The sequence below is a fragment of the Cyclopterus lumpus genome, chromosome 4 (assembly GCF_009769545.1).
Source record: "Cyclopterus lumpus isolate fCycLum1 chromosome 4, fCycLum1.pri, whole genome shotgun sequence".
Lineage (NCBI taxonomy): Eukaryota > Metazoa > Chordata > Actinopteri > Perciformes > Cyclopteridae > Cyclopterus > Cyclopterus lumpus.
This window is the reverse complement of record NC_046969.1, coordinates 2,284,575-2,299,118: the sequence shown is the minus strand read 5'-3', so window position 1 is coordinate 2,299,118 and position 14,544 is coordinate 2,284,575. Positions and strand designations below refer to the sequence as shown.

At 38.5% G+C, this 14,544-nt stretch overlaps 1 protein-coding gene across 1 annotated transcript in view; it reads left to right on the top strand.

Annotated features, from left to right (window-relative positions):
• Window positions 1-9,851: 9,851 nt before the first annotated feature.
• LOC117729327 (inactive N-acetylated-alpha-linked acidic dipeptidase-like protein 2) overlaps window positions 9,852-14,544 on the top strand; it is a 256,016-nt gene continuing 251,323 nt past the window's right edge. Inside the window, 3 exon segments of the mRNA XM_034530303.1 lie at window positions 9,852-10,020; window positions 11,082-11,259; window positions 12,337-12,498. Coding sequence (XP_034386194.1) covers window positions 9,852-10,020; window positions 11,082-11,259; window positions 12,337-12,498 — 509 coding nt within the window.

Here is a 14,544-nt window from a genome sequence, read left to right as displayed (position 1 = left end):
TCCATAAAGCCTCTACTCTACCTCTACACCCTAGGGGAAGCCATCTTTAATTCATGAACACTATAAAAATAAAGGTTTTCTGTGAAGGCCCTGCAGCCTGTAACAAACTCTCACAGCAGCATGGCACCGGGCAGATGTTGACGCCGTGGTTACAGATAGATATTGGCTTGTGAGACCCAGGTTATAGTTTATGAGAAAAAGAAAAACAAGTCTAACTTTGGCTGCTGATTCCAATAAACTGCATGTTGATTCTCTCTGACAGTTAGGTAGCGCAGCTGACTGAACTGGGAGGGCACTAATGCATTCTATTTCATTTCATGTGTCCAATTAGAAGGCTATGTCTGATGGTTGTATGTTCTCATAATATCAGCTTTTACTTTTGAAATATTAAAGTCTGAAACTATGTGTCCAGATGTCATGCCATATCTGTGATGGTATGGACTGTATCTGGTTATAAACAGTATAATTCATAATTTTAGCAAGTACATAAAGAAAAATAAATTGTATTAATGCTGACTTGCATCACACCCACAATATGAACGCAGTCCCCACAGAGACTGACGGTTGCTTTTCTCTTTTCTCCCCCGTGATTCTCAGCGTTTCTTCCATTATCTTAGAATACCAGCAGGAGACTCATCAAGGGCATGGGGGGTTATTGTATAAGCGGCATGTGTTTTATTCATCGTTGTTCAAAATATACAATGGATGGTAACTTTGAGGTTGTTTTAATGTATAATTTATATGGGATTATGAATAATTTGTGGTCCTTGTCCCGGTAATTCTCTGTAGCAGGGAGTGAGGAAAATACTTGATTGACAGCTTGTTTCATGCTTTATAACTACAGCAGCTGGCAAGGTTGTGTCAAATGAAATGATAGGTAAGGAGAAGTGTTTGGTGAAATATCCTCCCTCTCGCTCTTTGTTTCTCTGCCCTGATCACGCTAAACGTCTTCGACAGTCCCACCAGTGGGCCGGCGTTGCACTCATTCATGAATGAGAGGTGAATCGACTGTAGAGTGGTGAAGGATAGCAGAGGCCTCAGATGACCTGTCAATGCGTTTGGAGTATTTGATATCACACAAACTATTTAAAGGGTGACTTGCTGTTGTTCCTCATCTCTTCCAAGCCTGAGAGATGGATTATTATATGTATAATGGAAAACTGTGAAAGTCAAACAGAGCTGCTGTTACTTCAGCCATTATATTTGTATGCAGCATTTGTCCTTAAGTGTCAATTTACGTTATAAACACAGATGCTATGTTAGGTAGGTACTGATGCGACATATCTTTGGAAAGCTTCAAGATTCAATTGATACAAACCATTTCAAGATACAATCACAACAGCAGGTACATTCAACGCTTCTGTCAGACCAACAAACAAACAATATCAAAATTGAGGCAATTCACCTATGTAGTCTCATAGTAATCCAACAATCGATAACATTCTGACAAAAACCGTCTTGTCACATTGGCAAAGGTCTACACGATTCAATCAAGTCAAATATTTGGTCCAAAACACATAATGACATCAATAAATACCCAATGCTGTTGCATCATTTCAAGATATGGCTAAGTATTTATGTATTTTCCATCTAAACTCCAGTTCACATGTAAACATTCCCGATAGCTTGGTATCAAAATGGCCGCTGCGCTCCCACCTCTCGATTGACATCTCACTTGACCCAATGGGAGTAAGGCTCTTCACAGCCTACAATATCCAACTAGAGTTTGCGTTGAAGCAAGGTGCCGCCCCTCTTTCATGTAACGATCGAGCCAATTGCAAACCAATCGTTCGGATGACTGGAATGAAATGTAAAAATGTACGAAATGCTTCTTCACAACAAGGAAGTGGTTGTGTAAATGCGAACGTCTGCTGTCGATTCAGTGTGCCCGTGACTAAATAATATAATGCGTTTATGCTTCAGTTACTTTGTGTCAGCAATACTTAGTGAATCTGAATAGTACCTCTGTGTCACCTTTCACTCAACTAGGAACCTTTGTTTGTTACCATGGTTACCAAGGGTCCTTTGGAGTCTCCAAACAGCCTTTTTTGGATAATGCCCAGACATAATCTTCGAACAACTTGTAAAATATTTATTTTCTGTGGTATTGTTATAAAATTTGAACTTGTACTAGGTAAGTGTGCTGTGACTTATTAGCTGTGTTCTCACAGCTAATAAGTCACAGCTATAGTCAATAGTCATCTGCAGGTATCTGTTTGCACAAAAATATTCAGGCGGAAATAAAAACCTTCTACTTCAGTGTGTTCACACGTATTTTACTGAATGCCAGTAGCACTTACAGCGATTCAGACTGTTGGAGAAAAAACTTCAGAGTGTTACCTTTCAAAATAGACCGAAATACTCTAAATGGTTCAAGAACAGCTTTCAATTTACTTTGGGTAGGCCTTGGATAGGCGTTTTAGGCAAATTTCACAGGAGTGGAAAGAGGTTAAAAAGAGAAGCCTGCTTTGATCTTCAATTGCATATAAAAGTCTGAAAACATGCCTCGATGATGCAGTGGACCTATCCTGAGCATAACCCCTCACATAACACTATACAATAACTAGAGCGTGTAGTAACAGATGTTTTATATGCTCAATCAATGATTAATACATGCAATACTTACCACAGCCTTCAGGTAGCAAGCTAGCTATGCTTTCTAATGCTTTTAATAATACAACTTCCCTGTATGTCAGGATCTAAAAATGGAAGGAAGTGCAGTTTCTGAACTTGATTTAACCCAAATATTTCCAGAATCTCTTCCATGCAAACAGTGTATTTAAGGTGACATTTTAAATGAGAAATGTTGATGTGTTTTTGATGAAATATCACATTTACAATACCATTTTTGGTTCCTGGTAGAACCAAGGATAAAGGTGATTAGTGTTAAAACGTGTTTTATGAATGAATTCTATTCATAATTGTGCAAACAGTTTAGCAATCATTGGAGCGAATAGCAGCGTCTCTGCCACAATCCTCCAGTGATGATGGGACTGACACCTTACTTAAGATCAGGTCACAAAAGGTGTGCAGATAGCAGTACAACCGCACTGTCAACTGTTGTTGCACTTTGAAATTGAGCTATGAGCTCAAGGAGCAACATTTATCTTAAAACCGGGATGGGGGATGCAATCTTAAAAATTCAGGAACCCATCCAGCTGAGACGACAGGCACAAGTTGCCCCTCACTACATGATTTATTGAAAAAGAGCTTTAAAGTATGGTTATGTGTGGGTCACAGCCATCAGCCATCAACATCATCTAACCAGAAACGACAAGGAGGCAGCGGAGCAGCAGTCAGAGGAGGACTATAACAAATACCTTAGTTTAGTTCTAAACTAGTCAGGGACTTCATGTGAGAAATTAGTGTTGATTTGCTACTCTGTTTCGAAAGCTACTTTCAAAAGTAGTCCTGTTCTGCTGATTAATTACTCCAACTGCACCAGAATGCTCCAAAGAACGATATATTTTACAATAATCCTAATCAGTACATTTTTGTTGGCCCTTTAAAATATTCAATTCTACACTAACTTTTACAAGCATCTGTCTAATCAGCATTTTGTTTTATAGGTTTCAGTTGTTCAGCATTAGAATTTGTTCCGTACTTTGATGACCAATTACATACAAATCGAGAGTGTTAGTGAAATGTTATTATACAAAACATACTGAAAATTGTCTTATAGCTACTCCTGCGGCCCAAAGCAATGGATGTTAATAATGCCGATCTAAACAAACAAAAGTGTATACCAAGAGAATAATTGGATGTTACGAAGTCATACAAAATTGTAATCTTTTAAGGAGATCCCTCCCTTTTCCTTCTTAAGATTACATTATTGTCTTTGATCACATATAGGTGATTATGGGATTTACAGTCTATGACCATCTTCTTGTAAGTTGCAGTAGATCAGCAAGAGGTTTGCTGCATGTCTTTAAAGATCCAAGACTGTAATCCTTTGATTTGTGACTGAACATTAATACTTCTAAAAAGTATTACTTCCTACAGGGAGAACAATGTGTCGAAGCTGGCAGAGAGATGAGGATCAGCATAGCCAGATTTTGGATTTAATATTATGCATTCACCATTTATTTGTATATGTAGACATTTTGGAAATACTGTGTGCACAATTATTAATATCTCCAATGACATTAAAGGGATAGGTCTAGTATTTCTGGAAGAAAGACACACTGAATGTGGGGTTGAGTCAAAATAAACTACAGTTTAGTTCAATGAAGGAACATGTCACCCAATGTTGCCTTGTGACTTATTGACATGCCTTTTATAGTTTTACAACAATGCAAAGGAATATGACTTACCAGGCTGGGGATGCTCTCACATATACTTGTTAGTGGGATCTCTTCTTTGTTGGTTTTGGACTTTTTATGACATGTGTTTACAATGACACACATGTAGAATATCACTTCAATTTCCGCTTCTGTTGCTAACACGTGAAGGAGGGAGTGTTTGCACTGCGCATAGTGTCACGTATATGTTGTCGTGATCATTTAAAGTGCACATTTTGCTTAATGCATCTCATTGTTTAAATGTGGCGTTCACCAAATCATTTGAATCAACTCCTGAAACATCCTCTTTGAAACTTGTTCGATCTGGAGCCATAATTGACCACTTTTTCCTGACAGAGAATGTTGGCACAGCAGATTCTGGTGAAATGTCTCTAAATATAAATCTAAAACTACATATGTTGCACACATCCAGGTGTGCATGGATTTAAAGACCGGTTTTACTGAGAACGCAACGCAACTGTAGGCTGTTTTAGTCTACTCCTGAATGAAACTATTTTCTTATACATAGAACATATCTGCTTATACATTCTGCACATTCACATAACTCTCATTCTCACAGGTTACAGGTGTTTACTATGCTGTTTCTCGTTCGCTAGCTGGCTAGGTGATGTACTATACCCCCCCCCCGCGGTCACACTCCGACATACATTCATATTTGCATTACTGACGGTTATGATCCATACCGTTTTCATCACTTTTACCCACCTGGAAGCACATGAACACATCCAGATCAGCAAGGCAACTGCATGCTGCAGACTGCTTTAGTCAACTACTGAATGAAACAAGCACAACTTTTTCCCTCGCTCTCTTCCCAAAGGACCCCTGAGCTGACCTGCTTTACTCATCGTAACCAAGCATTAACCTCCCACACAATTAAAGCCTCCATTGCAGATAAACACATGCCAGGTGAATTAAGAAAACAATTAACAATCAATCAAATTAATAAATAAATGAGAATATAGGGGGGTTCAATGTCCAGTTACTGTTATTGTGTCCATTGTAACAACATAAGAGAAAATAAATACAATCTTGTGTTCCCTCTCCAACAGTGATATGTATATGTAGTGTGTGGCTGTAACAGGCCAGCAGTTAAATTAACTTTTGTTCCATTTTACTGAGAGTCCTTTATCTGCATTGAGCTAGAAGTAATGAAAGTGTGGTGGAGCATTGAAGATTGATGCCAGGGAGCCTCTTCCCTCTGCTTTTTACCCTTTCTCCTTAATCTTTATACACTCTTCCCCGCCTTTCTTTTTTCAACGGTTTTGCTTTGTGGCTCTGCCACTACCTCTATCTTTTTTCTCATGATTGTGTCTATCGTCCCTTCTCTCTCGGACTCTTCCTCTCATTGTCTCTCTCTGTGTATCCCTTTTTATCTCGATCTCTTTTTAAAGTTGCTTTGTTAAACTAAAGTGGGCAATCGCTCACACATCTGTGAGCTGGGCGGCTGTGGCACAAGGGATGGAGCGGGTCGTCCACTAATCTGAATATTAACATTTCAGTGTGTGTGCGTGTGTGTGTGTGTGTGTGTGTTGTGCGTGTGTGCGCGTGTGAATGGGTGAATATTAAAATGTAGTGTTAAGACCTTAGAAGACTGAAAAAACATGGCATGAATGGAAGTCCATTCATTACCAATTCATCTGGAATTGTAAAATGTCTGATGAACAGTCATCAGTATCACTAGTAATAATTCTATCGTTGTGTACTTCTTTGGGTAGTGAAACACAATGTTGTAACAACTGACACAAATTTTAAATGAATTCATAATTAATTAAATTTATTTTGCTTGCACGACAGGGAAAACAAAAAATGTCCTAAAAGTCAGTAGTGTAGATAAAACAGGAGTAAATGTATCTGGTTATTATGTATTACACTGCAGTTCACTGTGTAACGCTTCATGTTCCTCTAAACAGAAACTCTCAGTGCTGCTGTCTTTAGCTTCGTTAGCTCTGTTAGTTACTGTATGTTAGCTCTGTAAGCTGCTAGCTCTGTGAGACAAACATACCGCGGGACACTGCTGCTAAAAACTAACAGCTAACAGCTAACTAGCGCTTATCGCATTGATAGTAAGTGTCCATTAATCGGTGCTCAGTTCAGTTTTCCATTCGTTACGCAATTGTTATACATATACAAAAATCCCTTCGTCCAACTGTCTTACCTTGGCGTGAAAATCTGAAACCGAAAAGTGCAAATCAGTAAATTGCTTCTGTTTAGAATCTGTAAAGAAGATTGCAAACAGAAGCACTTGCACTTGTCTTTGTACACCTATTAATTAGCAGTAACAATTACAGTTTAATAACTGAGTGATTGTGATTACTGAGTGGGTGACTGTGGCTCAGTGGTGAGCAGGGTCAACCTTCAATCAGAGGATGGTCAGTTCGATCCCCGGCTCTGCTAGCTATGTTGCTGTGTCCTTTGGCAAGACACTTAAACCAAAAGTTTAAGTGTAGCTGTGCCTACGGTGTGTAAATGGTTAGCTACCTTAGCCCCTCCCATCAGTGTATGAATGGGTGAATGATGACAAGTAGTGTAATAGCGCTTTGAGTGGCCAGAAGACTAGAAAAGCGCAATACAAGTACCATTATGATTTAATTGAAGTTTTGCTAATGTCATACGTGTAAGAAAGCCCTTGTATTTCCCTCACACAATTCCTGTTTTACCCCCAAAAACAATCTCAAATTCGTGTGTATATTGGTGAAACCTCACACAGACGTAGGAAAATAAAGTTAATATTTTCTATTGTAAAACTGTAACTTTGTTAGTAGAAGGACTTGGAGATGGTGCTTTTTAGGAATTTGGAGACTTGATTAGAAGCTAAAAATGTTGAGAAGTTACTCAATACACTCGACCCCAATGCCTATACCTACGAGTGGTGGGGCCACAGTGTGGCAGCTCCATGTAGATTTTTTTAGCTATGCCTGAACAAGCCCCATGTTTCAAAGCTCATCTAGCAGACACTCGCTGGTTAGGTTCCAGATTTCCCTAGGTCTGGTTCTAGAAGGGGGCACCGGTTTCACTTTTTCAGTAGAGGTCCTACAATTTCCACTTTGCATTGGGGAACCCTACCAGGAGCTATTAGCCCTGATAACATTGCTCTCAGAGTCACTGGGGCACACAAACCCCTCTACCACATTACTGTGGCAATTCATTTGAGGGGTGTCAAGGTTTTCCAGGGACGTCCAAATGGTTCCAGAGTAGTCCCAGTAAATGCTGGAAGCATAAAAAGCCTATATCTCAACTGGTCTGGGAACGTTTGAGGGTCCCCCTGGAAGAGCTGGACATTTTTGCTTTGGAGAGGGACGTCTTGAAAGGCCTGCTGGCCCCACATGAAAAAGAGGAAAAAATAGATGGATGGTGTAATCAAAGCTAGTGAAATGTCATCTTCACTAAACTTTGAGCTTTACAACAATTTCTGCTAAGACTTGATTTCACTCCAGTTGGTTTAAACCAACTTATTGTTGGTGTAAAGTGACACGTTTTCAAGTTAGACTGCATTTTGAGGCATCTCATTTTATTTAATAGTGTTTCTTTTACATTTTTACCCCAAGTGGTTATTGATTGGGCATTTCATGATGGACTTTGAGGATGGAGCGAGTAAAAAGGACTGTTAAACTTGATGACATACCAAGACACAAGCTGGGAGGTTTTAAATAGCTGATCTCCAGTCAGTTCTGACACGCACAAACACAAAGTCTTCACGCATGTGATTGCAGCCCTGGTGAGGTTTAATGATGCTGTTTAGTTGCTGTATTGAACCCAGAGCTGGTTTTATAGACACACACACACCTACATTCACCTTCTCACCACATCCCTGCTACACACACACACACACACACACACCGACAGTACTTAACTCTATGCCTCATCCTAACTTTAGTCCTCTCATTAAAGTGTGTAAATGCATCACAGCACCCTGTGGTGCTGAAAGGCCCTGGTCAGTCACCTAGCCTAAGTAGCTATTAACCACACTTATTTGGTTTTTGCTTTTATATATAGCACTAATGCATCATGTCAAATGAGTCAAATGAGCAGGCTTAACTGACCCAGGTGGCTAATATGAGGGGTTCTGCACACACTGCTTGGACTAGGTATAGAGAGTAGGGATTGCAAATGTTAACATCCATTTTTTAAACAAGAGAAGAATCCTGTCCAGAAAGGATATACTGATGGTATGTTTCAGTTAGGGCCACGCATATATACCAGCTCCTGATTCAGGCTCTGGCAAAAACTCAGCATTGTCCAACACAAGAGAATTACCTTGCTAAGCATTTGTCTTAAATGCAATCTTAGATGCCTTCGAACTCATGAATATGTTACTGTATCCTATTTCATCATCTTGATCATAATGGACAGAATATCCACAGTGCTTTTCCAGTTACTGTTTGGCTTCAGGCTTTGGAATAGAAATTGACAATAGTTGAGCTTAGTATTAGTCATACCCCATGTTTAAAACTCCACCCTGTATCCATTGGTAACAATATTAAGAAAAGCATAAGCAATGAAGGGATACAATTCCATTGAGGCCTTATATTTAACGTCTTACAGATGGGTGTAGAGACAATGTTTGTAGGAATTGGCCATGGGGCAACCTCCCGGTCTGAAAAGTGTGTGTGTGTGTGTGTGTGTGCGTGTGTGTGTGTGTGTGTGCGTGTGTGTGTGTGTGTGTGTGTGTGTGTGTGCGCGTGTGAATGGGTGAATATTAAAATGTAGTGTTAAGACCTTTGAAGACTGAAAAAACAGCATGAATGGAAGTCCATTCATTACCAATTCATCTAGAATTGTAAAATGTCTGATGAACAGTCATCAGTATCACCAGTAATAATTATATTGTTGTGTACTTCTTTGGGTAGTGAAACACAATGTTGTAACAACTGACACATTTTAAATGAACTCATAATTAATTTAATTTATTTTGCTTGCGCGACAGGGAAAACAAAAAATGTCCTAAAAGTCAGTAGTGTAGATAAAACAGGAGTAAATGTATCTGGTTATTATGTATTACACTGCAGTTCACTGTGTAACGCTTCATGTTCCTCTAAACAGAAACTCTTAGTGCTGCTGTCTTTAGCTTCGTTAGCTCTGTTAGTTACTGTATGTTAGCTCTGCATAAGCAATGAAGGGATACAATTCCATTGAGGCCTTATATGTAACGTCTTACAGATGGGTGTAGAGACAATGTTTGTAGCAATTGGCCATGGGGCAACCTCCCGGTCTGAAAAGTGAAACCGATGTGGAAGTGCGTAAAAATGTCCTTCTTTCTAATAGCCAGGGGGCATCTCCTTTGGGTGCATAACAACCTCAGGAAACTAAAGCAAAGACCATAAAGCAGGGTATGCTTTAGGGTGACGCTACTTTGTGGTAATGGTGAATGGGATAGCATTTATATAGCGCCTTTCAGGTCTTGCTAACCTTCACAGTGCTACATGTCAACATTCACCCATGCACACACCCATTCATACAAAGATGGCAAAGAATGTGGTTAACAGGTTGCTACCACAGCGTTGTCCATGTTATCAGCTAAGAAATGTATTTATTTTAAATCCAGGTGAAAACATGGCATACAGGAAGGTGTGTGACGCCCAGGGTGGCCCAATGGTCAGTGAGGTTCTGCACTGCTCTGGGGGTCTGGATCTTGGCTGGGACCTGGACAAAGAGGAGCTACAGGAACCAGGACCCAGCATGGAACGCATGCAGTTGCAACACATAGACTGCAAGAGATCAGGTAGGGTTTGCTTTAATTGGTATACACTTACAATAATAACACTTGTCCCAGTTAAGATATTCGGTAAATTGGTAAAGATATTTTTTCTATTCAATTTTGTAATAGAATTCATGAAATACCTCCAACAGTGTCGCCCCAGTGACCTGCAAAAACTAAATAAATTCAGAGTTGATTGTGATTTATTCCAAAATCCCTGTAAACAAGTCATCATGTATTACGAGTTGTAAAAGCAGTATTTTACAACTTATATTACATGAAGATGCATAATGTATGTAGTATTATGTTGCTGCTCTAACTTAAAGCAATATAAAGTGTTTTTGAAGAGGTGTTTAGTTTGCTTCACTAACGTGACAATTATAGGTCATATTTAATGTATATGAATACTGTCACATGTTGCCATATCAATGAGAATCCCACAGCTTATAACTGTCAAACTAAATACAGTTTGCAGAGTAAATTAATATTCTCATCAGCAGTTTGACAATACTAAATCTAATTTATGTTTTGGGCTGTGATGTAATAAGGAAACAATCTTTTCATGCAGCTCATCATGCACGTTTGGCGTAAGCATGCTCATAATAAACATACAGTATGATTCAGTGTTTTTAAACAATACTTATCTTTTGCTTTCGATTTTGTTTCGCACAGAACTTATTCAGAAACTAATTTTGAAATAACCTGTCACTATGGAGAAATATTGCAAAAGAAAGAAACTTCTTAAGTATCCTAAAGCAAGACTTGAGGTCCTCAGCTTTAAACTGTTTTAAATTGTACCTGGAGTTCTGTATCAGTAGTAGTGTCCTCAAACTGGCCTTCTCAAGCAAGGGGGCCGATTGTTTGAAGACTCAAAAATAAGCGATATATTTATAATACAAATCCCATGTTCAACATTGCAGTTGGTGTTTCTAGTAAGTTACCTACTAAAACTGTCCTTCTGGTAGGAAATATTGTATTCATGCCGTCTGGGTCAATTTGACCCATAATATACTAGATGCAATTCATTTTCAACTTGCCAGATGGGAAATACCTTTTGTCCCATTTCTCACTGCCAACACTTTCAGGGTGTTCAGACCCCGGCCCTGATCCTGACCCTGAGCTGATGGAACCCATCCAGCAGTCGGTCTCAGTTTCACCACATGGACGGTTTGAACGACTTCAGGAAGATCCCAACTACATATCCCACTTCACCAGGGCTCCAGGCCATAAAGGCCAACGACAACTCCACTGCTTCCTGCTCAGGTAATCTGACTTTGTAGAACTCAAGCCAGAAATGTCCTGCTGCGGGTACTAAAGGTGATGTTTACAACTTGAAGGCTATGTGTTCCAGTGATCTGCTACAGTAGAAATAGCAATAGCTGGTGTCATCGAATCGACTAACATGAACAGTTTAAGGGTGAGTGCTAAAGAAAAAGGGGGACCAGGAACAATGAAGCTGTTAAAGTAGCCAGGTAGACTATATACGGTCCTAACCACCACTTTGATGTGACCTACTATAACTGTTGCTCCAAATTTAGCCTTTGATTAAGTGGCGATCAGTCTTGTGATTGTCAGAAAAAAATGAATGAGCAAAGAAACATCGTAAGAGCAGTTTGGCCTTCCTTTGCCGACAGTCATAATCAAAACATGCATTGTTTAGTCCATGACATTATTATAATATTTCATTATTTACTGTTGAAGCATTATGTGAACTCAAATGAACAAAAGTGTACTAAACACAATTATGTCGTATCTTCATGCTGTATATCGAGGGAGGCCTTGATTTCCATCGTAGAATTAATTGAAACTCTTCCTCGGCCAGCTTGGACATCCATCCCAGCTTCCATCATCAATGATTTATATCCTACAGAGAGACAATCTTCAAAGAAATCTTATTTTCAACAATGAAATAACATTTCAATTAATTTATTATTCACCACTTTTTTAAAAAGGAAATAAGAGGAGTAAGTCAAAGCATCCTTAAAAGTAACATATTTGCTTTTTAATAAGTGCTTTAGGGTTGATCTAATTTACTCCGATGTGGAGAGTGATTCATGTGAAAAGTTACTGATTAATTCTTAAAAGAAATTTTAATGTGTAAAATTCAAGAAAAATATTTGTTGTGCTTTTTCCCACAAATATCACCATCATTCTATATATCGGTCAACCTGTGTATTGCAGTCAATCTTTTAGCTTTTTCCGGAACATCTTAATTTTTTTTTTAAGTTAATGCCAAAAGTAATGTGCGATGCCAATGAAAGCTCCAAAAATAAAAGCGAGCAAGTAGACATAACTTATTCTCTTGATTTATTTCTAACCCTAACCCTAAATCTTCAAAAGGTACTTCCTGGCAGGGGTGGGGCTTTTTGTGCTGGGTCTTCTGATTGGCTGGTTCACTCACACACCTACCATCAAACCACCTGCTCCTCCAGCTGACAGCTCAGACCTGCTGGAGGAGCTGCTGAGAGGAATCACAGCTGACAAGATAGATGCTCTTCATAGGTAAGCCCCCATTTTGAGCTAATTTGTATTTTCTTATTTTGTTGTGTTCACGAACTTTTGGGGTTCCAAAAAACCTTGTCATCAGATTTTCTTAATATTGAGCCAACTCCTGGCCAATAGTTTTAAACATTTGAAACTGAAACTGAAACTGAAACTGAAATTCAACAATGTATTCGAAATAAAATAAAAATACGTGTATGAAACGTTTTGGGGGGGTTCAATATAATTTTTATTCACCTCAGTAATGTTTTTGAATAAAATATGTTAACATTTTTCATTTGCAGATTGTATATTTTAAAATTTCAATCTTTTTTTTAAATTTTTTGAATCAATTTCAGCAGGTGGTTTTTGAACAGCACCACCTGGCATAGTTTATTGCTTTTATACCTGATTTGTGCCAAGTATGGTTTGAAACAGCTTGCTAAACATAACTTTGTCACTGGCGTCAATTTCGTTTACTGCCAATGCCGTGAATATGTTGTATAGAAAGTATTGAGTTATGATTCTCCCCGGTGCCTACGCTTCCTGAAGGCAGAAGGCAACGTAGTTGAAGCAGGTCCTCAGCCTTCTTTGTTATGCTGTCACTCATGATACCACGCCCCTGTAGTTGAGACCACGCCCCCCACGCCAGATCATGGCCAAAAGTCTGAAACTGAAAAAATACAATCTGAAACTGAAAAAAATATTTTAACCAAAGAGAAAGATTAAAAACGTTAACTAAATTTGAAAAACTAAAATCTGAAATTGAAAAAATTAAAAAAAATATTTCATTTAACGAAATTCCAGAACTGATTCAAAATTATAATTAACCCCACACTTATTTTTATTGAAAATATATTGTCCAAAACTTGAACTTTGAGGTTCAAATCTCTTTTTCAGAGGATCAAAACTATTGGCCTGGATTTAGCTCCATACAGTAATTGCTCATAAGGGCACTAATTGGTATTTAGATTTGGGAAATTCCTGTTGTCAGTTGGTTGTTAGTTGTTATATTGACATGCAGTGACATTAAAATGGACAAAACAAGTAACAATTTTACTTCTAAAAGCATAAATCATCAAAAGCGTTGTCTTTGAGAAGCAAACATGGCAATAGTATTGATTATTACCGTAAAACGTTGTAAGCAGAACTTCAGGGTGGACGGTTGGGCGTACAAAGGTGGACACACACTTTGACACCAGAATCTGCTGTTGGCATTATTTGTTTCATGAGTATATATAAACCATCTTTCCCTATCCTGAAGCAATATGTTTTTTTTATCCATTTACTGTTTAAATTGTCTATATTGTTTTACTACTTCTACTACTCATAGTGTTGTTTTTTGTTTTAGTATTCTCTCCGTATGCAGACTTTGTCCCTCTGACACCTTAAGTCCTCCTTGACTCCGATCATAATTACAATAGCCGCTAAAGGCTGTCAATGTTGTTTTCTATAATAATGATCACAATCATTTCCAAATCTCTACTAATATATTGCTCTCTGAACTATGACCATAACCTTTTCAGGAATTCTAGCAATATTAGTTTTAAAACCTAAGAAGAAAATAAATTCTTGAGGTGTTACAACAGTCGTATAATTACATTTTATTTCAGTAATTGTCTTGACATTGTTTTTATTCCACAAGAGAGCCAGATCATAACACATTTATGTTTTAAATGCAGGTTTGTGGACTTGATCTTGTTGATAGAAAGTGAATACCAGTGATAACATCTTCAGAGGAAGACAAAATGTGATTTTAGGAAGTTGCTGGAAAAGCAAAGCAATATTGTTATAATGAGTTGAGTAGAACAACTGTTTAAATGATTTGTCACAGAGGGGGCATGACATCATCATCCTCTGTTCTAAGAGATCACCATTAACAACAGTCTGACTTGTTGCCTTCTCGTTACACGGATCTATTTACATCCAAAGAGGGGGAAGACTCCGAGAGAGTAGAAGCAGGAGATAAAGACTCTCCACCAGGTAGCAAATCTTTTCTTGTCTTGCTTTTTTTAACACCGAAAAAAACCTGTGTCAACTCAAACCATGCCAACGGATCACAGGAGA